Consider the following 19,935-nt stretch of genomic DNA (forward strand, 5'->3'; position numbering starts at 1 on the left):
CATGTCCAAATTTGCTCCACATCGACGTCCTACAAATGCTCCTAGAGCAAGTTCTAGTACCGTGTGCCAGAAATGTCTTGGAACAGGTTTTGTAAAAATTGCATTTTCACCTCTCTAAACTCATATCCTTCTAATAGGCCATTATACCTACGAATGTAAAGGTGCACGTCCATATGTTTCCCGGCCATCGAGAACGCAACAATTGGAGAACCCGCGTGTATTGGCTAAGCTCAAGGCTAGTGGAAAGCCATCGGTCGAAGTCCCCGAGGAGTTCAAGAAGTCGTACGTGACATGGGAAACATGCTTCACTTTTGCTCAACATTTATCAGTGCTGGGACAGCGAATCGCTTATTGGAAGCCAAAGAAAAAGAACGAAGCGGTGTAAGTGAGTCAAAGGGAAATGGAAAGAAAAGGAATCGACAGTGCGTCCCGTTTTGTGATTTGCTTCCTTAATACTCATTATTCTGGCAGCACCGATTCTGATTCCTCATCAAGCGATTCTGACTCTTCCTCATCGGGCGATTCTGATTCCGACTCGGACTCGTCGAGCAGTTCGGACTCTGAAAGTTCTGATCATCGCGCTCACAAACGCAGCCGCAGAAGGGGAAGGAACAGGAGCAGAAGTAGGAGTGATTCCAGTAGCCGATCATCCTCTTCTGATTCCAGATGACCATGATTCCATGCAGTTGCTTTTGAATATGGAGAGGGAATAGTATGAAAATGTCCAAGATGTTGAAATGCTGTATCAAACGACTCAGGAGTAAACTAGCTGTAGCATATGTCCCCTACACCGCCGGCTACCTTTGAATTCATTATCAATGCCACGATTAGACTACGCACAGACCGTCAGCACCGTCGCAATGTAAATCCGGTACAAGTAACATACCCATACAACCCTAGAACTTCTGCGAAAATCAGAATGAGTACCATTGATACAAACACTTTTGATTCTTGCACGTATGCTCGCACACACTGTGAAGACACAAGTTAAGAAGACACACACTCCGAAATGTAAGGAAACCTACCGCGTCGCCCACTATCCCAATGGCATATCCAGCAGTGAGCCCAGTGAACCCACAAGCAAGTCCTGCTCCAAGGTGGATAAAGCCAGCAAACAAGGGATAGCCTTCCGGTGTTACTGCCACAAAAGACAGGTTAAACACTGCTCGAGTCGCAGAGCAGTTTGTTAGACGTACGTGCCCCGGATATTAGCACTGACACGACAAGGCCATACACGGCAATGATACCAGACATGACAACAGGTATAAGTGACTACATGTCATCAGTCAGATTAGAGTATGAGTACCATGGTGTTAAAGCGACGCACCTTCATGATTAACTCCGGCTTGAACGTCCCAAGGCCTGCAATACCAATTCCAGCTTTGGCAGTGCCAAACGCGGCACCAATCGCTGGAGACTTGCTGTGAGAAAAGCTGGCCAGCTAAGCGCAGATATGAACATACTACTAAGTACCATCTAGAATGATCAGGAAGTCAGTTGTTACTCTGATGATAAAAGTTGGCCAGTAATACACTTACTGCAGAAGCTACACCTGCAAAGCCAAAGAAGGGTGCATAGGGTGGACAAACGGACATGATTATTGTGCAAAAGTTCAAGGAGAGAAAGAAGCTGGAAAGAAGCCAAAGGCTTTCGATACGTCGAGGGACCAGTTGAGGTTAAATTGCCGGCCGGCAAATTGAAAAGTCTGCTTCACCCGATGATTCCTCGAGCGCGACTGGGCTTTGCTCTTCGAAACTTCAGCTCTTCAGCAACGACCTACAAACATGTCTCTCATATTGGCGGTAAACCAATAATGCTCCCTACAACTGTATCTTTTACTCCGTCTCCTACCGCACTCACCGTCAACGGACCGTTGGGTACCACTTCAGTCCCGCTTCATTCTTTCGTTCGCATAAATTTTCCGGAGAAGGATATAATGGAAGTTTCCGTCGAGGATGCAGAAATTAAAGTGCAGCGCCAGATGTGGGGCACAACACGGACACATATATACAATGCTATCATCGGAATGACGGAGGGGTTCAAGGTCCCGCTTTATCTGGTCGGAGTCGGGTACAGGGCCCAGTTGGAGGATGATCCTAGAGGTACTATGGATGGTGGGAATGGGAGGAGGCTTAGTATGAAGTTAGGATACTCGCATACGGTTTATGTGCCTATACCTCCACACATTTCATGTGAGGTTCCGACACCAACAAAAATCGTGGTCTCATGCACAGACAAGCATCTTCTGGGTTTGTTTGCAGCCAAGGTCAGGGGTCATCGAAAGCCGGAGCCGTATAAGGGCAAGGTGAGCTATCTAATGGACCCAGTAAGATTCTTACGATTTCTTACTCGATCCTACAGGGAATATTTGTTGGAGACGAGAAGATTAGAATAAAGAGCGTCAAGAAGAAGTAGTTGTCGCGTTACTCCGTATAATGCAGTTCGCTCAAAGATACTTTGGGCACTGTGAGCCCAGTCTAATTACGACGTGAGACAACGGTTCACCCTCATTGACTGATATCTTTTGCACAAGGCAAAGAAGTTGTGCATTGCGACCTTCCACCGCAGTTAACGGAAAAAGTATCACAGTTACATTCAGCACCCTCATCCTCATCCCTAGTAAAGTACCGCTCGGGAGTCAGATATCTCTTCAACCAGATCGAACTGTATGAAGCTACACTGTTGGCTAGACCAGCTGGTTCAGTCCATTGTGGTAGATTCGTACAAATAGGAGGGCCATCTTGATTAAGAATACAGGTATGCAACGAAACTTCGGACTACATTGTTCTGACAGGCGTTGGAATGAATGAACTTAAATTCCCATTCAGTATTTGCCAACATAAGTCTTCCCGATTCGACGTCAAAATTGCTAGTCTCCCCTAGACAGATTGGCATACCCTCGGCATGACAAAAATGCTATATGTTACGCCTTATACTGAATCCCTGTTCCGTATCCTGAATCGAAGTGCTTAGTCAAAATGAGGATGGGCAAGGTCCAATCCCCCGGTTCGTGCGACCACTCTAATTATACATGTGTATTGTTAGTATGATAACTATATATCTGTGTGTGTGGTACAGTTGCGAGATGAGAAAATACAAGTCAATGGAGTTTACGAGAAGTCAAGAAAGGAGAATCAATGCTCGAACTATACAACGACAGCAAATTCCAGGGGTATAGTATGCTGGTCAACGCTGACCACCTGGCCATTCCACAACCCACTGAGCTTGGACCACTAGTTCCTGATTGTCATCATCTTCGAACTTCACTCTGTATGTGGAAGCGTAAGGAGTATCCGACTATTGACAAAAAACATCTGAGAAGCACGGATCGTACGAACTAGTGACTACTTACGCGGACGGAGGGAGCCGTGTCCGTTGGGGTCGCCACCACTTCAGCTCGATAGAAGCAGCTGGTGTCAGGATAAAGTGCCAGAACCGTAGAGCCAATTGGAAATTCTCTATATGCACTTAAGCTCGAGGGGCTTCCTGCGGGTGCATTCGGGTCCGGAAGTGGTATTATAGATCGCAGCGTCGTGTTAAAGCGTCTGAAAAATTCAGCATAGGAAAAAATAGTAGTGAGGTCTGCGAACTTACGAAATGGGTACAGACTCTGGATCGTGAACTTCGTATCTGACATGCAACCGGAAAAAATGAGCAATGGTTCAACATGTAGCTTACTGCATTCAGACAAACCTGTTTTTGTCACCGTTGATACACTTGTCGACAACTGCCAGAATCCAGTTGTTGTCGTCAGATTCGGTGACAGAACTGTTACCCTTATTTGGCGGCGGATGGAATGCCACCTGTCGACCTTCTTGTAAAGGCAGTTGTTTTGCCCAAGCTTCCCTCCGAGCTTTTGGTTCTCGGGGTAGAGCAGTCCCAGCAGGCGGACCAGTCGAGCTATTGCGCGCCGGCAGCGTGATAGAGACGCGATTAATGCCGCCAGGTGCAGGCAGTACTTGAGGAACAGGTGTGCCACCGGCGGAAGGCGACGCCGCTCTAGGGCGTTTATTTCGTTTCTCTGAGAAAACGTGTCACCTACACTATGGTTTTGCCACGGGAAGCTCGGGAATACCTTGTGAAATGATTTCTGGTGCTTTCCTGAGAGCTATCAGGATGCCAAGTTGTTCCATAGCATTATCTATCGCCCTGTACCCAGAAGGAAAGAAAAGTTGAGCCACCAAAAGAATCTTTCATCACCAGAAATGACTTGAACGGACTTGTTTTCTTTTTCGGAAGTTAGTCGTATTTCTTCTAGACCTGATACCAACTTTTTGTAAATTGCCTTCACACTGTCTAGACCCTCAGCTGGCAAAGTATCATCTGCGGGCCAAGCAGATATAAGGCGGTTTACCCTGCCAATGGTTTCTATTGTGGCCGGGCTAGAGTAAATTGCAGACAAAGTTGAAAGCGATGCAGCCGCATGATTCCAACATTCTATTTCTGCGAAAAGTGGTTAGACCCGTGGAAGTTACAGCACATTCTCCTGTGATCGGCTTTGAGAAATAATGAGGGCTTTACCTACCTTCAGAAGACGCTGGACGAAGGGGCATACCTTGCCTCCTACTCATGAAGATGTCTGATGCGAGTCGGCCTATGGCCCAGATGCATCAATGAGGAAAGGAAGGAGGAGGCGGGATTGCTTCAAGGTTGAAGTTACGTCAAACCTTCCGAACTTTTGATCGAGACAAATTCCCGCGATGTGTGTGTAAGCTACGTTTAAGTTTGGAGAAAGCGCTGGGCGTTTATTTGCTTCTCTGCAGTCAGGCTCGTTCCTTTAATTATCATATTACACAGATACGGCTACTAAAGAAGGTATGCAGATATTCCTTTGCTCAAGATTCGTTGGATGTTGGTTTGACAGCCTGGAATGACGAATCTCTCGAGACAAGTTTTCGTAAGGATACGTCGTATACAACTTTGAAGGTTTTAGCTAGGGTGCGATGAATTGGAAATTTACCACAAACCTTCTTCAATCTTCTTCATATCGTACTTCAAACTATCAAATCTACGGCGCAACGTATCATTTTTGAGATTGAGCTAGAAGGTAAATATATATCTTGACAGTCACATTCAGACAAATACATCACACTGACCATAGAGAAACCTGAGAAAATGTCTTTGACAAATGCAGATATTTTGAGAGGTTGCTCAAAATCGCCCAATATGACAGCGTTCACCGCAAGACGGGACTTAAAGGCATGTAAAATTAAGCAGGTGACACTGGACTACATAGACGAAAGACGAACCAGTTCATTAACCATGGTGATCAAGCCATGAAGGTAATCTTCTACAGATAGATTAACACGATCCTTCCATCTGTCCTGCACTAGAATTCATTGGATTAGTCGTTGAAGTCATTTACTGAAACCGTTCCTATAACTAACTGCCTAGTACATTGCTGGTGCTTTCGAGGGAAATTAGAGTTCCATTTGTCAAATACTCAGAAAGAGCTGCTGCAAAAACCGCGGTGCGCAATGAATTACACCACATATCCTTCCAGCGCCAGAATTGATTTGGAGGGATTAGAGAAGCAAGCTCAACAATTGTCTCACTGCAGCTGTATAGCACTGGCCGAGCTGTTTGAATTAAAGAAGGAACTACGTGGACAGTAAACTTCGGAATTAGCAACAAAAGGTAACATTCATACTGGAATCAGATCGCGTTGAATGAATTTTGCTCAATATACCCACTAAAATTCGCGTTTTCTTGTCGAAATCGTTTACTTGATCTCTGATTTTCTAGTTCGGGAAGTAGTCTCAAGGAATATTCGAGAATCATGCGTGATCCGAAAGTTCCACACACCTCTCTGAGATCCGATTCGTGGTCAAGCAGTTGATGGAGATTTGCCAGGGTTTCAGAGTCCATGCTTGTCGTGATTGGTATGTATGTTCAAGTGTAGGATGAAGCAATGACTCAATCCATTCCCATCACGTGCATGCCAAAAATATTCGGCGGTTTGCGCTCTTCCCTCATTGTCAATCCTCCCTTGTTTATAACGCGTTAACTGTCTATTCATCATATCTTCGAAGTCTGTACATCGATTTTGTCCTTTGTTCTCGAATGGCTGGATCGTCTCCAACGGCTTCCGATCTGGCCGTTCAGAAACTCTTGCAGCGGCTTCACGACAGTCCCAGTAACAGTGAAAGCGTCCAAGAGGCTGAACTTGATACCATTTACGCGTACTTGCAGCGCTCTTCTGTCAAGAAATCATCTAGCCTTCATTGGTTTTGCCGGCATGCAGACCCAACTACAACTCAAGCGGCCATTTTCCTTTTAAGGTTATTCGCCTATAGCAGTCCAAAAGTAGAGACATGGAAAGGATGGTTGAACGGCTGTCTCGGGGGCTGTTCTGAGTGTGTCATGGGGCTTGAAAAGGCGAAGATCAGCTCAAGAGATTCGTACGTGGTAAAAGTTGAACAGAATGTATGTACTCAACTTCCGTTTCAGGTACTTCGGTGCATTTCCAGAACATGTAATGAGCGCGTTTTGGGATTCTTTCAATAAGTGGGAATTGGAGCATACTTTGGCACAAATCTCAGACGCTTCCGCTTGGACTGATATCCCTACACCCACTTTGTATCGTATGATATGCAACTTCCAAATTTTTCAAGATTCTCGGATACAAACCTTCTTAGAACAGCATCCTCCTTCTCGTAGTCCGTCCGACTGGCCCGCAGAACCTATTACTCCTGCCATGCTTGTACTCATGATGCATGAAAACGACACTCTTAGAGACTGGGCCGTGAAGCAAGCCTCGCGATGCACCAATATTCCTATATCTCAGGACGATGCCCTACCCATTCTATATGATCAAGCGCTGGAAATAATAATGTTACCTTTCATTTCCACTGCGCAAGCACGTTCTGATAGCATCTCGACCCGCCTAGTCACAGAAACTGTGACTTTGTGGTCTTCATTTTACTCTGTTTTGCGCCTATTGCATCCAAAACACTTGACATTCTTTTCCTCCAAAGGGGTAGATGTCCGACATGTGCTTACTGGCCACCTTCATGACCATGGTCCCGGTCAGCGGCTGTCATTATTTGCAGCCTTATTTTAGCTCATGCTCTTTGTCATAGAATTCAAGACCGTCCTGCAATGCTTCAATCTCGTTTTGAAGCGTTTAGGAAAGGACCTTTGGCAAGGAGAGGGTCCGGAGTACCCTCAAGTGGTTTTTGATGCATTCAAAGACAATCCGTCCCTGAATGCTCTCCTTCACGAGAGAGATCTCTCTCCGGAGCGAAACCCATGGTTCTTCAATTGGCTTTCGGAATTCTTGCATACAATTCGCGATCAACCGGGATATTCCGAAGTTGTAGCAAAGATCACGGATTTCATGTGTGAAGAACTACAACACGAACGGTTCAGCGATGCCCGCCCCACAGTCATTGCGTGTGCTGCTCGAGTGAGTTGAATGAGCCTGGTTTGTTCACAACAACCATTTACCTTTAATTCGACAGCTCCTCAAAGGCCAAAACCGCGATGGCATAAACTCTGCTGTTGCAAATGTGTTGGATATCCACGCAGAAGCATTTGTGACGGTAGCTTTTGCAAGTTCCCATCAAAAACCTGAATGGCAAATTGCACGAGAAGCCACTCGCGGCCTGATTCACACATCCTTGATGCAGGATATCCATAATATTCACGACGCCATCTCCCGTTGCACCATTGTTCTTGCTCTCTCTCTCAAAAAAACCGAAGAGAATGGATCGAAGCCTCACGTTCACGATAATGGACACAACAGCATGGCTCCTTTGGTCATTAGAGAACAGATCTGGAAAAAAATTTACGTTCATCTCCAACCCACTGACACCGATGGGCTTGCCTTCTTACTTGCAGTATTAGCGTCCGCTGCTCACCTAGATACCGTTCTAAAGAACTCCTTCGGTCCAGCGTTGGCTTTTCCTGGATTCTCGGCTCTTCTCGATTCAGTGAACCGATCCTTGGAAGTAATCAGATGCGGGTTTCCGGAGCTCACATCTGCTTATGAGATGTCCATAGCGGCCACTCAAGTTTTACACCATCCAGATGTGGCTAAAGATATTGTTAAACTGATGCTCTCACCTGTGCCCGACTTGCATGGTGGTGCGATGGGGATTGTCACACAGGCAAACGACGCTGGCTCGGATGGCCGAAGAGAATGCTTTCAGTGGCTTTTTGAAAATTTTACCGAGGAGTCTTTTATGGGTAGCTTTGAGCTCCTCAAAGTGTTTAATGACTACGCCCCTAGAGTGCCCGAGGCATGTAGCTTGTCGAAGTCCCTTGTTCGTTGCTTCACCGACATCATTGGCGTACTTTGTTCCAGCCATCGTGGACTACTTCATCGGTCCGAGTATCTCCGCTCAGATGGGCCTGCTCGACGAATCCCAGAGCTGTGGACTCTAATGTGTAAAACCATCACGGTGATATTCAAACGGACCCCCTCTTGGTCCCAGTATTACAGAACCGAAGTAATGACAGAGTGGATGCGAGACGCTCTCATCTTCGCGCGTGATATTTTGGGAGAAAGGGCTGTTTTTGAATCTGCTGCAGAAGCCGCCGACGCCGTCGTAACCAAATCCTCCGAAATTTCGAAACGTATGCTCATGAATTTACAAGAGATTTTGGCGGAGCTTTCTAGGTGGTTACGGTTGACAGACGAAGAACTACTACATCAGTCCTGCACCCTCATCCATTCGCTCCTTGAGCTCTTCCGGGAAAAACATGACCCCCCTCAACAAGCAGTTCTCCTGAAATTATCCAAGCAGATTACTGATGTTCGCAATCGGGACAGCAGCTCATTAAGTTGCCGTCTAGATCCAGCTAAACTCGCCCCTCTTGAAGCCATCCTTGCATCGTTTGATGATGGTGATGATGTTGAGATAGTGGAGGTATCTAAAGCTATGCTACCACCCAAAGTCCCAGCTAAGCCTATAAGAAAAGCAAAAGCCGAGCTAAATCCTACATCAGCCGTCTCCCGAAGTCTGCCTGCATCCTCCAAATCGGCCCGATTCTCTGCCGCGGACCAGGAACGACTTGATGCCGCTAACTCGATGCCTAAATTTCGCAAACCTGCCGCAACGAGCGTTCCAAATGTCGCACCCCCTTCTACTAAACCTCCGGTGGCAGGTGGCAGTAGTCGTGAAAAGGGAGAGTCCGGTTCATCCTCCAGCTCAGATGAAAGTGAAGAGGAAGAAGAAGAGAGCCAGAGAAGTCTCATGGCTGGCTTGGTAAAGCTTCAGCAATCACCTAAAGTCCGGAAACAAGTCCAGCGACGACAAGTTAAAATGTTGGATTTACCACACCTCAAGCAGAATGCCCAGGAGGCCCGACTTTTGAAAAGGGATGAAGCTCGCCAAAAAGCTTTGCGATTCAAACCCGACATATCTGGACTCCATAGGACCTTGTTGTCATGGGATTACCAGCATGAGGGCGAGTCACCTCCAAGAACCCGGCTGCAGTTGCGCAGCGTCCCAGACACCTTCTCCGATTTCAATCACTACCGAGCCGTCTTTGAACCATTGCTGCTTATGGAATGTTGGGCGCAGTTGCTTCAATCCAAAGACGAGTCTTCGGAGAGTTATGACTGCAGGATTACATCTAGGCTATATAACGGTCAATGGTCAGACCTTGAGGTAATATTTCTTAGTGATTTACGTAAAGAATGGTTCTTGACTGAGAACGATGTCGTTTTACTTCGACATCCGGAGGGTAAGAGCACTGTTCTCGCAAAAGCGATCAGCTTTCGGCGTCCAGGAAAAGATCCGGCTGAGGCAGGTCTGCGTTGTTATTTTCCTCCTGATGCTAGGGATCCTGGTATCCAAATTCAAAGTTCATGGCTGATATCCAAGGTGTTCAGGTGAGTATCACTGGTTTCAAGTTACACGAGGCTGATCAGTATAATTAGTCTCAGTACACTACACCGAGAATATGCGGCATTGGTTGCAGCAGAGTATTACGACTTCGCCGATCATATTCTGCGCCCGTATCTCGCTCTCCCTGTGGGGGTGGATACTAAGGAGATCAACCAAATGATGAACAAGTTCAAGGTCAATGAACCGCAGGCCAAAGCGATTGTGAGCGCTCTGAAAAGCGATGGTTTCGTACTGATTCAAGGGTATGAACTCAAATAACATGTCTGTTTCTTTGGAATAGCAATCTAAATTTCTGATAGTCCTCCTGGGACAGGAAAAACATCAACTATCTGTGCTCTTATATCAGCGTCACTAGAGACAATATCTCAGGGTCCTCTGAAGAACCACGAAAAGCGCAAAGTTCTCCTCTGTGCCCCTAGCAATGCAGCTATAGATGAGATAGTATACCGCTTGAAGGACAGATATCATTCCTTGAAGGTTGTGCGTACAGGTGCCGCTCAGTCCATTAGCCCCAACGTCAAGCACGTCTCCCTTGACTACCTGGTTGAAGAAAAACTCGGCGTGCAAGGTCAAAAGGAGTCTAGCGAAACCGCGAACGACATGATTTCTGCTCGTCAAGAATTCCAAACCGTGAAAAATCTTCGGCAAGTCAAAATTCAGGAGCTTCAGAAACTTCGCGACAGCGGCGCTCGCTTCGATTCATTGGAGGTGGAAGTCAAGCAACTGACCATAAAAACCACCGCTTTGAGGCAGCGTCTCGATAATCTTCGAGATAAGCATACTTCGGAATCACGCAAGATGGATACTGCTCGCCGTAGGGCCAGAGACGAGGTTTTGCGAGAGGCAGATGTCATCTGCAGTACGCTTTCTGGTACTGGTCACGAGAATTTGGAGCAGTACGAATACGAAATGGTTATCATTGATGAAGCCGCACAAGCAATCGAATTGAGCTCATTGATACCACTGAAATACAAATGTAATCGTTGTGTTATGGTCGGCGATCCACAACAACTTCCCCCGACTGTCATCTCCATGCAGGTAAGTTGTTCGTCGATTTGAAAGCAAGTCAAGACTGAGAAAAAATCTAGGCATCCAAATACCAATACAACCAATCCTTGTTTGTACGACTTCAAAAACAGCGTCCGGAGGCTGTCCATCTACTCAGCATTCAATACCGTATGCACCCTGATATTAGTCGCTTGCCCAGTAAAATTTTCTATGAAAATCGATTACAGGATGGCCCGAATATGGATTCCAAAACGGCGCAGCCGTGGCATACTCACTCCAAGTTTGGAACCTACCGTTTTTTTAATGTCAAAGGTGGTATGGAGGAATCGAGCGGACGTTCCACGAAGAACAGAGCTGAAGCTCAAGTTGCTGTGGCACTTTTCAATCGTTTGAGGAAGGATTTTCCTTCTGTGGACTTCAGCTTCCGAGTGGGAATAGTATCGATGTATAGCGCTCAAATTCGAGAGTTGAAGATTGCCTTTGAGCAACGATTTGGCCGCGAAGTTCTTACTCAAGTAGATTTTAGGACCGTAGATGGCTTCCAGGGACAGGAGAAGGATGTCATTATACTTTCTTGTGTTCGAGCGGGGCCAGGTGTTGTCAGTATTGGTCACGTCAAGGGTATGTCCATTCAATGCTGCCACCGCTGTCACTCGACGTTATCATAGACATCCGCCGCATGAACGTTGCTATCACGCGAGCAAAATCGTCTCTATTTATCCTCGGGAATGCAGCGACTCTTGAACGCAGTAACGAGACATGGCGGGGGATTGTGGCGGACTCAAAGGCTCGGAATCTTTTCGCCGAGGTTCGTGGGCCGCACATAGCACTGCTGTTGCAATTTAGTTTTGTTTTGCAGGTTGATGTCTCGTACTTCACGGCTCCTTCAACCATGACGACTGAAACCCCTCTGACTGGGACCTCTCCTCGAAAATCAAAATCTAAACAAATAAAACCTCCTTTGCCTGTACCTCAGCATCCTGATCTTTCGACTCCAAAGGAGTTGAAGGCTGCAGCCTTAACTAACCCACCAAAACCGAGCTCTTCTGAGCCTTTACCTCTCGACAACGCTGCACCGATCCCTCTAGATAAGCAAAAAGGTAAAAGGAAGTTGGAAGAAACGGCTGATCCAAAGCCCGATTCCTCCCACATTAGATCTGTGCCGCCCGCACCATCTGCGTCTAATGCACATCCCCTTCCTCATCATCCTCCTCGAAAACGCCCCAAGCAAGGTCCCGCTCTATTCATACCCAAGAACAAAAATAAAGTGCGTCTTGCTGTGTTCCATTACGTCGTGTACTTACATAGCCTATCCATCGTTCAGCGTCCATGATTTTCTTCCTCCGGACAAATACTTCTAAAGCCTGATAATATCTTTTTTGGTTAAAAGCATCATTTCCTCTACTTACCCCCAGCATAGTCCAAATGTATATAGAATTTACACAACACATCTCTGTATCTACATACGTGTACATATATCATTATGTAAATGAAATCCACTCCATTACGATCTGGATATCTGGAGGTTCCGCAATTGAAACAATGAATGGATGGTGGCCCATTGTGCCCTCTGCGCAAGTTCGGTAGCATCAAGCTTACTGCCCTTTGCATAAGTCCGGATCCGTGAAAGGGAGATTTTTTTAATTACGGACCGCCCATAAGCAAATTTGACCGAGATGTCCGACTTGACAGTTTGGCTCTTGGCGTCGTACCAGCAACAGCGCGATACCTTTGCTCACTGTCTCTCCACAATGGGCATGCACCCTCAAATTCTTGAACAGGCTGCAAAAAGCAACAGAGTTAAGGGCACATCATTACAAAAGCCTAGACCTAAGTAACTGCTATCTTATAGTGAGACTTTCAGACAATTAAGAGGTCCCGACATGGTGACAATGTGTCGAGGATGCTCGTGGTTGCTACGTCGGGTCGAGATCAAGACATTGGGTGAGAAGGGTCCGGAACATTCAAAATTGCTCGTACGATGATCAAGGTGGGCGGAAATATGGAGCTGGCAGGTCTGCCGCTGCCGGCCATTAGATCAGCTTTTTTTTCCGACCCGCCTCCGGTTTTGCAATCACAAACTTATGCAAAGGGCAGTATCGCCGGGGACATCGAGCTCAAGCCTCAAGCTTCAACAACACTCCACGGTAATAAGGGGCCACGGAAACACGGGCCGGAATGAGAGAACAAAAATCAGAAGAATTTTGATAAGCGGGTCGGATTAGACTTGACGGGGCTTGTCATAGGGCGAAAGGTTGAGTGCATAAGGAGGCCTGCCGCCTGGCGCCTAGGGTTTATGGGTGGATCAAATGTCCATATCAGAGACGGTGAACCAAGTGATCTGCAAGATTTACGAGTTTGTAGAGAATATCGAAAGCACCCTCCGAATTTGAAGGCGTGCCGATGAGGGGGCAGCGAAGGACTGGAAAATCGGTGAAAATATCTTAAGACAACGGAGTGAGGACACGGCGTAGAATCTGTGTTGGTGATGTCGAGGATAAGATTACGGGTGGAGCTTCTCAGAAACAGGTGGAAGGAAATTGAGTCCTGATGTCGCTGAGACACATATCTGGATATCATGGGGCGAAGGACCTGCAGACAGGAAGGGAAGGATCTGTGGGCGGAGGTGGGCGGCAAGTCAGGGCCACCAGTATCATTATTTGTATCCTATCTACAATTATGGTAATAAACTTAAACGCTGACTAGCGCTGAAGGACATTACTGCTCATCAATTGACAATGTCCAAATGCAAGCTACACAATACACATCTAGCGCTACACACACATGTCTGTATAAATCATGACAATCATATAGGTTTGAACACTGTACTCATTTAAGGATGTTCTGCCTTGATAGGCGGTAACTCCCAACCATCTGGACCAAAATGAGGTACCGCCGTTAGAATCCCGGCACTATTTTTTGTTGGTTTCGAAAAGGTACAGAGAGATGATTTACCCAGAGAGGATAACCACGCGGGATTGATGACGGTTAGCCCTTCATAGCCATCAATGTCATTCTCGGTGTAAAGCGTCGTGAAAATCTCACCTTTGAGCCAAACCTGGCTCGTTCGCACCACTTCATTGAAAATGAGGTACTCTGGAGGAGTGTTCTTGAACAATACGGATGAAGGATGGATAAAAACGTCTTCAGCGATTCCCAGAGCTTTGTATGCGACACCTTGAGCAGAAGCATATTGAGCGCCACTGGCCGCATTTTTATCTATTCGATCTTTTCTGACCGCCACTTGATCAATGAAAGCAGCAGTTAACAATTGTCTTAAGACTTTGATCTGTCTCTACGTGAGCCTTGATTCCAACGGATAGAGCTTTCACACCGACTTGTAAATCACTCGGCGGGTTCAGATTTGGGACGAAGCCGGTATCTATCCCAAGAAAATTTGTCTGAACAATATTACTGATTTGCGCCCGTAGTTTATGTATTTCTTCCATAGCCTGTCATTGAGTGAGTTGTGATCTGTTTTGAACCATCGCGACAAGCATACCTTTGGTTGGACAAAGTGTTCTGCACAAAACTGTGCACCGCCGCCGGCATATTCGTATGCTCCAACGATAGATAGAACCCGGAATATATCACTCGTGAAGCCTCCCAAAGAGGAATGGGTCTACAAAAGCGAGAGACTCTATTTACTGAAGCAGTTACAGAATTCTAGCCACTCACATGTTGAGAGGCGAAGAATTGTTTCCGCCGTAGTCGAAGAGCCTCTTTGGTGCGGACTGCGGCACTCGTAAGATGCTTCAGTTTTTCAGCTTCATCGTCATCATCCTCACTATCCGCTGAAGCCAACAACGCTTCCTCGTGCAAAAAAGGATCTCCAACTGAAAGCGCGGACACAATTGCAATAACAAAGGGCAAACACTGGTGCTGCTGGCCGCTTACAAGCATCCTCGAGAACCGGGGTGACAGCGGGAACAACGACATAGTTTTTCCCAACTCGGTTATCTGGCCCTCTTTTGAGAGCGCACCCAAATAGTGAAGCACCTTTTCAGCCTTTTGCAGATTGTTGCGGTCGGGAGGGGTGGGAAACGGAAAATTAACGACTGCATCAATATGCATGCCTTTCATTTGAAGGACGACACCCTCGATTGGCATTCGGAGGATCTCAGGCTTCGAGAATTGGTCAAAGTGATGCTCGTATAAGGCGGAGGAATATAGGCGATAACAATGACCCGGCCCGGTACGACCTGCACGACCTGCACGCTGAGCGGCCGATGCTTTCGATATCCAGGCCACTTGGAATGTTTGTATACCGTTTGTGACGTCGTATCGTCGCTGTAATGTAGGTCAACAGAAAGGAAATGGACGCATATATAGTGAACCGTACCTCTTTCGCACGGCCACAGTCAACTACGTAACGGATGTTAGGTATAGTCAATGAAGTTTCCGCGACGTTTGTGGCGACGACGACTAGTCGATGCCCAGTCGGCGGAGGCAGAAATACACGCATTTGTTTGTCGCTGGGAAGCAGGGAGTATAGAGGGACCACGTGCATAGGTGCTATCAAGATCTCCTTGAGCATGTATATGCAGAATGAATTTAAATGACCTACTTTCACTTTCGTCGACGTCGATTCCGAGTTCTTCGTTAAGGAGTTCTTCCTCATCACTATCCAACGCATCTGGATCTTCTTCTACATCGCCATCAATATCAAAAGCGACATCGTTAGCCTGTGTTTCACCCAACTCGAGATCCTCCGCTTCAACATCAGCTACAATTTTAGCGCGTTAGACTATGAAGAGCGCGATAAAGGTGATTCAAACCTTGTGCAGCGCCGACCCTTTTCGGATTATTCTGGGCCTCATTTGAAACATCATCATCAACGCCGAAGATTCGACTGGCGGATCCCGCACCCCTTCTTCTCCTTCTCTGCTCGATAACCTTTTTCCCGAACCTTGCTTCAAGCTTTCGACACACTCCTTGAATCTCGTTTTGACCGGTGAGGAAGATTAAAATGCCACCAGGTGGGAGGCGAGTGTGTATCTTGGTAGTCTTCTTTATGGCTTCGGCGACGTAATCTGATACAGTACGTCTATTGAAGTGCATAGTGACGGGGTGTTGCCGGGCGGCGACATTGATGACCGGGGGTGGCGTAGAAAAGAGTGATTTGTTGGAGGCAAAATCGCTCACGCGAAGGGTGGCGGACATAATGATCAACCGAAGAGGCTGATACCGTCGGTAAGCCATTATTGTGGGGAATCAAATGGATTTCTCTCACCTTGGCTCCTTCCTTTCCTTCCTTCCATAGTTCCTCCCGAAGTTTCAGAACTCTACTCAGTACACCAATTAATATATCCGTGTTCATGCTTCGCTCGTGAGCCTCGTCGATGATGATGACCGAATATTTCGTGAGGAGAAAGTCAGTGGCTAATTCTCGAAGTAGTACACCATCGGTCATGAACTTGATCGATGTCATTGGCGATACTGTCGCGTCGTACCGAATTTGGTATGATACTTTCGACGAAGTTAAAGATAATTCCTGTGCAACACGCGCTGCCATTGACATAGCAGCCACACGTCTTGGTTGCGTAATTCCTATCATACCAGGATTTTCTAATGCGAAAAGGTCAAGATCACATTTTCGCAGTCAATAATCTTAGCGTACCACTGCCCGGTGAACCAAACCCAGCTTCATACAAAAATTGCGGTAGTTGCGTGGTTTTTCCGCTTCCAGTTTCACCGCATACGACCACCACAGGATTGAGAAGAACAGCTTCCATAATTGGCTGCTCCTCCGCGACAACAGGTAGCAGTAACCTAGATTCCTGCACATCGTCTGGACGTAATACCGAGATGAACTTGCGTTTGGATACAGAACCGTCTTTATCAACTTTCCCGGAAGGTGTTCTTGAGAATAGCTGTTGAGCGAACGAGTTGGAGGGTAATATAAGGTCTTCTCCTAAAGGTCCACGCATTTCTGGTTGATCGCTGGGGTTACGCTTTCGCTTTTTAGCGGGAGGCGGTTTGGAAGCAGCGTCGGAAAGCGGTAGTGAGGAGTCTCGAGGAGTGGGTGGGGAGAGGTCATATCCTTTGGCGACGTTCAGCTGTTTTATGGCCCAATCTTTGAAACCAAGACTCTTTCTTAGCTTCGTTGGTGAAGACCTATCGTCTCCCTCATATTGATCACTATCGTCTCCCTCATTCTGATCACTATCTTCTTCCTCAGATTCTTCCTCGCCATCTTCCTCTCTGTCTTCATTATCCTCCTCCTCCTCATCGGCGTTATTCTCTTGCTTTTCGATTCCAGTCCATTCTTCATCGTCCGGGGAGTCGTATGCGGAATCCGAGCTGTCAAAAGATGTGTCTGATTCAACCTCCGTGGTGGCTTTTGCTTTCATCTTCCAACTCGAGAATGCAATCTTGAAACTAACCTGAGAATCATATTATTCCAAAGTTTGCGATACGTACCTTTTTGTTTTTCGATCTTGGTCGTACCTTGGGAGCAATGACTGTTCCATCTGAGTTGCGGGCCAGAGCACTTCCGACGGTAGGTTGTGGAGCAGGAAGCTTCGGAGAGGGTTCAATTTGTTCTTCGAGGAGTCCGGTTTCCGTCATAAAATCTCCTTCTTCCTCTTCGCCTTCCTCATCGTCGGCCTCAGCTTCGACAACATCATAAAAACCATCATGGCGTTTTCGCTTTCCAGAACGACCCTCGATCGCGCGTCTTATTTCCTTGTCTTCCTGTTTATCCAACAAATCCTGATGGGTGGTAGCTTTTCCCGTTCCTAATGTCGCGGACGATTGGAAATGTACAATTGAAGGTAGTTGAGCCTGACTCTGCCTGAAAAATATCAGTATTGTTCTGAGGTGGCACAAGTGCAAACATACGATAGTTTTTCAAACAAGTGCACTCTTTCTTCCTTCTTAAGCTTTTTGTCCTGCATATGAACGATTAGCCGTATATTCCAGAAAAGAATCAAATATAACGCACGATATACTTTTCTAGTCTTTTCTTTTTCTTGCTCGTCCATTTCGATTCCGATTGAGCGACAAGCTGGCACTGCTGTTAGTTCACCAGAGCCTATTTGAGTGCTAGAGAGACATACTTCCTGCTTTAACTTTTCCTTTCTATCGAGTTCCTTCTCCTCGTTCGTCTTTGGTGTATGGAAAAGAGCATTTGGATCTGAATCCGGGGTTTTATCGTTAATGTGTGGGTTTCGTTTGCCTATTTTTCCCTTCTTTTTAGAACCTCCAGCGGTTGCCTGACGAGCCTTTGCATTGTACCGCTCACGAGGAGCTGGGCCCATGGACGACCTTGAATGAATTTTTGGGATTTGCAGACTAAAGTTCCCACGACTATAGATTCTCAGCCGAGCACTCCTGATCTTCTCGCCTTTGCACTGGTCTTTACACAGTTCTGCTTGAATTCAGCTCTCTTCGTCCTGAGCCAAATTCTCAATGCTATGAAGTGGCTAGTCACCCGTGTGGCCAGTCCTGGGCCAGTCTAAACCAGTCTAAAACCTCGTGAGTGCCTTGATCATGATTGATGTTTTTTTTCCGGTTGGCCTCGAGTTCGTAATTTGCAGAAACGAAGGAGAGACCCTGAGATATCGCAGAGGAATGCAGCCGCTATGTTCATTTCAGCCTCGTGTTATCCCATATGACATTCATGTGGTTGCGCATTTTCAATTACGCTGTCCTCCAAGTTTTCGATATATGATAGGAATTCACAATCCTGTACACTGCCTACATATACACACGGTTTTCATTACCTGAAAATGTTTTTCATGGAAGGTCCTTGGGTCGTGACTCAATGATTTACTGCTGAAACAATAAAATGATGTTTCGGCATCGTTTTTCTCTTTGTTCCCTTTTCTGAGTTTATGCTGCCATGACACCGGAGGCGACGGATCTTGAATCATCCGAGTCATTGAGCGTATGCACCTTAGGACATATTTACCTCAGCCTTTAGATCCAGACATCATGTATATAAGGCACTAATCAGAATATGAAGAGACCACCTTGGTTCCCCTGATTTTTTCCGGTGCCAACCTCCGTTCCAGTCCTTCCAGTCCACTTTCTATCTCCCCTCCTCAAGCTCGATTCTCTAAATATTACTCTAGTAGCTCGGCAACATTTTCTCTGTTCTGTCAGTGTCAACGGTTAACCGCACTGCTCCAAGGCTCAAGCGATCTATCTTGAGCACTAGCACCACTTCAGGGGTCGGGAGTTGGAGTCTCAACTGGTCTCATCTGTGATCGTACATCATTCTTCGTCATCGACTCAGACAGAGTACATATTGAAGACACCCTCGGCGCATCACAATCATATCATACCTCCATGAAGTTCCTCTCTACATCTTTGCTCTTCGTCGTTGCTTGCGTATGGGCCACCCAGGCCGCATACCTCTCTATACATGATCAGGAGCAGTCATGGGCAGGTTTCCAAGAGGGCATAATGATCACCCCTGTGCTTGACGAATTGGATTCGCATTTTTTATGCGATGTAACGATTGACAATGAAGTCTTCCAGATTTCCGTCCATTCTACGAGGTGAGTCGGTGTGCAATTGGTTGAACATTTGATTCAAGGTTATCAGTGAGGATGATTGGACATCAAATACTTTAGATGGCAGAGAACTTCCTGACGGTATGTTCAAAACGCACGCGTATTATCGTTTGGACCTGTCTGAATTTTTACATAGAACACATAACCATCATTGACCAACACCTCAGATTAGAAGCCGAACATCGTACTGGATCGACATCTCCTCCGATAGATGCGCACTCGTCTCCCCTTTCATCTCCCTCATTCAGCATTACTCGTTCCTCAATATCGTGCCAGCACGTTGGTGTTGCTAGTTCTACTTTTCGACGCAGGATAGGTTTCATGCATGCCATTGATCTTCTCAGTATCATTGGCGTGGGTTTCCTCGCTGCAACCGCATCGGGCGTTGCTGCCTTATTACGACGACATGACCAACAGAAGAGAACTGAGACCGATATTCCACGGTCTATTTCACTCAATTATTTGCACGAACATCCGAATAGTGACGATACAGAGCAGGTCTTTGATTATATCAAGAGTAAACTGGGTTAGAGCTCTTAACCTAGCTT

The 19,935-nt window shown here is 46.5% G+C and overlaps 8 protein-coding genes across 8 annotated transcripts; 4 read left to right on the top strand and 4 right to left on the bottom strand.

The window, feature by feature from the left end:
• Nucleotide 1: 1 nt before the first annotated feature.
• C8R40DRAFT_1039651 (zinc knuckle-domain-containing protein) lies at nt 2-453 on the top strand (the record flags this gene model as incomplete). The annotated part of the gene is made up of 3 exons (XM_046223855.1): nt 2-86; nt 138-282; nt 330-453. The coding sequence occupies 3 exons, from the start codon at nt 2-4 to the stop codon at nt 451-453; spliced, it is 354 nt and encodes a 117-aa protein (XP_046089052.1).
• A 264-nt stretch (nt 454-717) lies between these two features.
• C8R40DRAFT_877602 (V-type ATPase) lies at nt 718-1,880 on the bottom strand. The gene is made up of 7 exons (XM_046236526.1): nt 1,539-1,880; nt 1,464-1,476; nt 1,328-1,410; nt 1,197-1,272; nt 1,026-1,138; nt 887-972; nt 718-832 (listed from the first exon to the last, which is right to left on the bottom strand). Exons 1-7 carry the CDS (start codon nt 1,593-1,595, stop codon nt 766-768), a joined length of 495 nt encoding a protein of 164 aa, XP_046089053.1. The 5' UTR covers nt 1,596-1,880; the 3' UTR covers nt 718-765.
• On the top strand, nt 1,718-2,415 carry C8R40DRAFT_1159404 (ribosomal protein L6, alpha-beta domain-containing protein; the record flags this gene model as incomplete). The annotated part of the gene is made up of 2 exons (XM_046229875.1): nt 1,718-2,305; nt 2,362-2,415. 2 exons carry the CDS (start codon nt 1,718-1,720, stop codon nt 2,413-2,415), a joined length of 642 nt encoding a protein of 213 aa, XP_046089054.1.
• A 571-nt stretch (nt 2,416-2,986) lies between these two features.
• On the bottom strand, nt 2,987-4,665 carry C8R40DRAFT_1093184 (SGF29 tudor-like domain-containing protein). The gene is made up of 7 exons (XM_046227581.1): nt 4,526-4,665; nt 4,221-4,443; nt 4,076-4,149; nt 3,694-4,021; nt 3,595-3,630; nt 3,353-3,545; nt 2,987-3,297 (listed from the first exon to the last, which is right to left on the bottom strand). Exons 1-7 carry the CDS (start codon nt 4,569-4,571, stop codon nt 3,187-3,189), a joined length of 1,011 nt encoding a protein of 336 aa, XP_046089055.1. The 5' UTR covers nt 4,572-4,665; the 3' UTR covers nt 2,987-3,186.
• A 41-nt stretch (nt 4,666-4,706) lies between these two features.
• On the bottom strand, nt 4,707-5,902 carry C8R40DRAFT_1093187 (translin). Its single transcript, XM_046227582.1, has 7 exons — nt 5,806-5,902; nt 5,651-5,741; nt 5,388-5,600; nt 5,250-5,329; nt 5,097-5,192; nt 4,968-5,040; nt 4,707-4,918 (listed from the first exon to the last, which is right to left on the bottom strand). Exons 1-7 carry the CDS (start codon nt 5,866-5,868, stop codon nt 4,836-4,838), a joined length of 699 nt encoding a protein of 232 aa, XP_046089056.1. The 5' UTR covers nt 5,869-5,902; the 3' UTR covers nt 4,707-4,835.
• Nucleotides 5,903-5,928: 26 nt separating this feature from the next.
• C8R40DRAFT_1263738 (SEN1 N terminal-domain-containing protein) lies at nt 5,929-12,233 on the top strand (the record flags this gene model as incomplete). Its single annotated transcript, XM_046233874.1, has 10 exons — nt 5,929-6,401; nt 6,451-7,028; nt 7,083-7,408; nt 7,464-9,841; nt 9,890-10,099; nt 10,157-10,895; nt 10,946-11,486; nt 11,534-11,673; nt 11,725-12,132; nt 12,174-12,233. Exons 1-10 carry the CDS (start codon nt 6,064-6,066, stop codon nt 12,231-12,233), a joined length of 5,718 nt encoding a protein of 1,905 aa, XP_046089057.1. The 5' UTR covers nt 5,929-6,063.
• A 1,465-nt stretch (nt 12,234-13,698) lies between these two features.
• Nucleotides 13,699-18,127, bottom strand: C8R40DRAFT_1039307 (P-loop containing nucleoside triphosphate hydrolase protein; the record flags this gene model as incomplete). Its single annotated transcript, XM_046223825.1, has 14 exons — nt 13,699-13,859; nt 13,911-14,154; nt 14,204-14,317; nt 14,368-14,487; nt 14,544-15,155; nt 15,208-15,380; nt 15,433-15,591; nt 15,644-16,046; nt 16,099-16,433; nt 16,486-17,239; nt 17,289-17,661; nt 17,709-17,758; nt 17,812-17,874; nt 17,927-18,127. 14 exons carry the CDS (start codon nt 18,125-18,127, stop codon nt 13,699-13,701), a joined length of 3,762 nt encoding a protein of 1,253 aa, XP_046089058.1.
• Nucleotides 18,128-19,160: 1,033 nt separating this feature from the next.
• C8R40DRAFT_1067543 (uncharacterized protein) lies at nt 19,161-19,918 on the top strand (the record flags this gene model as incomplete). The annotated part of the gene is made up of 3 exons (XM_046225920.1): nt 19,161-19,372; nt 19,419-19,468; nt 19,524-19,918. The coding sequence occupies 3 exons, from the start codon at nt 19,161-19,163 to the stop codon at nt 19,916-19,918; spliced, it is 657 nt and encodes a 218-aa protein (XP_046089059.1).
• Between the last annotated feature and the right edge of the window lie 17 nt (nt 19,919-19,935).

The sequence above is a fragment of the Lentinula edodes genome (genome assembly GCF_021015755.1).
Source record: "Lentinula edodes strain Le(Bin) 0899 ss11 chromosome Unknown C8R40scaffold_8, whole genome shotgun sequence".
Taxonomy (NCBI): domain Eukaryota; kingdom Fungi; phylum Basidiomycota; class Agaricomycetes; order Agaricales; family Omphalotaceae; genus Lentinula; species Lentinula edodes.

What these genes read in the sequence shown, in the direction of transcription:
- C8R40DRAFT_1093184 (XM_046227581.1), bottom strand. Translation starts at nt 4,571, where the DNA reads ATGAGTAGGAGGCAAGGTATGCCCCTTCGTCCAGCGTCTTCTGAAG. An exon ending in ACTTCCGAAAAAGAAAACAA is followed by an intron (nt 4,150 to 4,220) that starts GTCCGTTCAAGT and finishes TTCTGGGTACAG; the next exon opens with GGCGATAGATAATGCTATGG. An exon ending in ATCAACGGTGACAAAAACAG is followed by an intron (nt 3,631 to 3,693) that starts GTTTGTCTGAAT and finishes GTTGCATGTCAG; the next exon opens with ATACGAAGTTCACGATCCAG.
- C8R40DRAFT_1093187 (XM_046227582.1), bottom strand. Translation starts at nt 5,868, where the DNA reads ATGGACTCTGAAACCCTGGCAAATCTCCATCAACTGCTTGACCACGAA. An exon ending in CACCAGCAATGTACTAGGCA is followed by an intron (nt 5,330 to 5,387) that starts GTTAGTTATAGG and finishes AATGAATTCTAG; the next exon opens with TGCAGGACAGATGGAAGGAT. An exon ending in TATGAAGAAGATTGAAGAAG is followed by an intron (nt 4,919 to 4,967) that starts GTTTGTGGTAAA and finishes AAACCTTCAAAG; the next exon opens with TTGTATACGACGTATCCTTA.
- C8R40DRAFT_877602 (XM_046236526.1), bottom strand. Translation starts at nt 1,595, where the DNA reads ATGTCCGTTTGTCCACCCTATGCACCCTTCTTTGGCTTTGCAGGTGTA. An exon ending in AGCCGGAGTTAATCATGAAG is followed by an intron (nt 1,273 to 1,327) that starts GTGCGTCGCTTT and finishes GATGACATGTAG; the next exon opens with TCACTTATACCTGTTGTCAT. An exon ending in GAAGTTCTAGGGTTGTATGG is followed by an intron (nt 833 to 886) that starts GTATGTTACTTG and finishes GTCTGTGCGTAG; the next exon opens with TCTAATCGTGGCATTGATAA.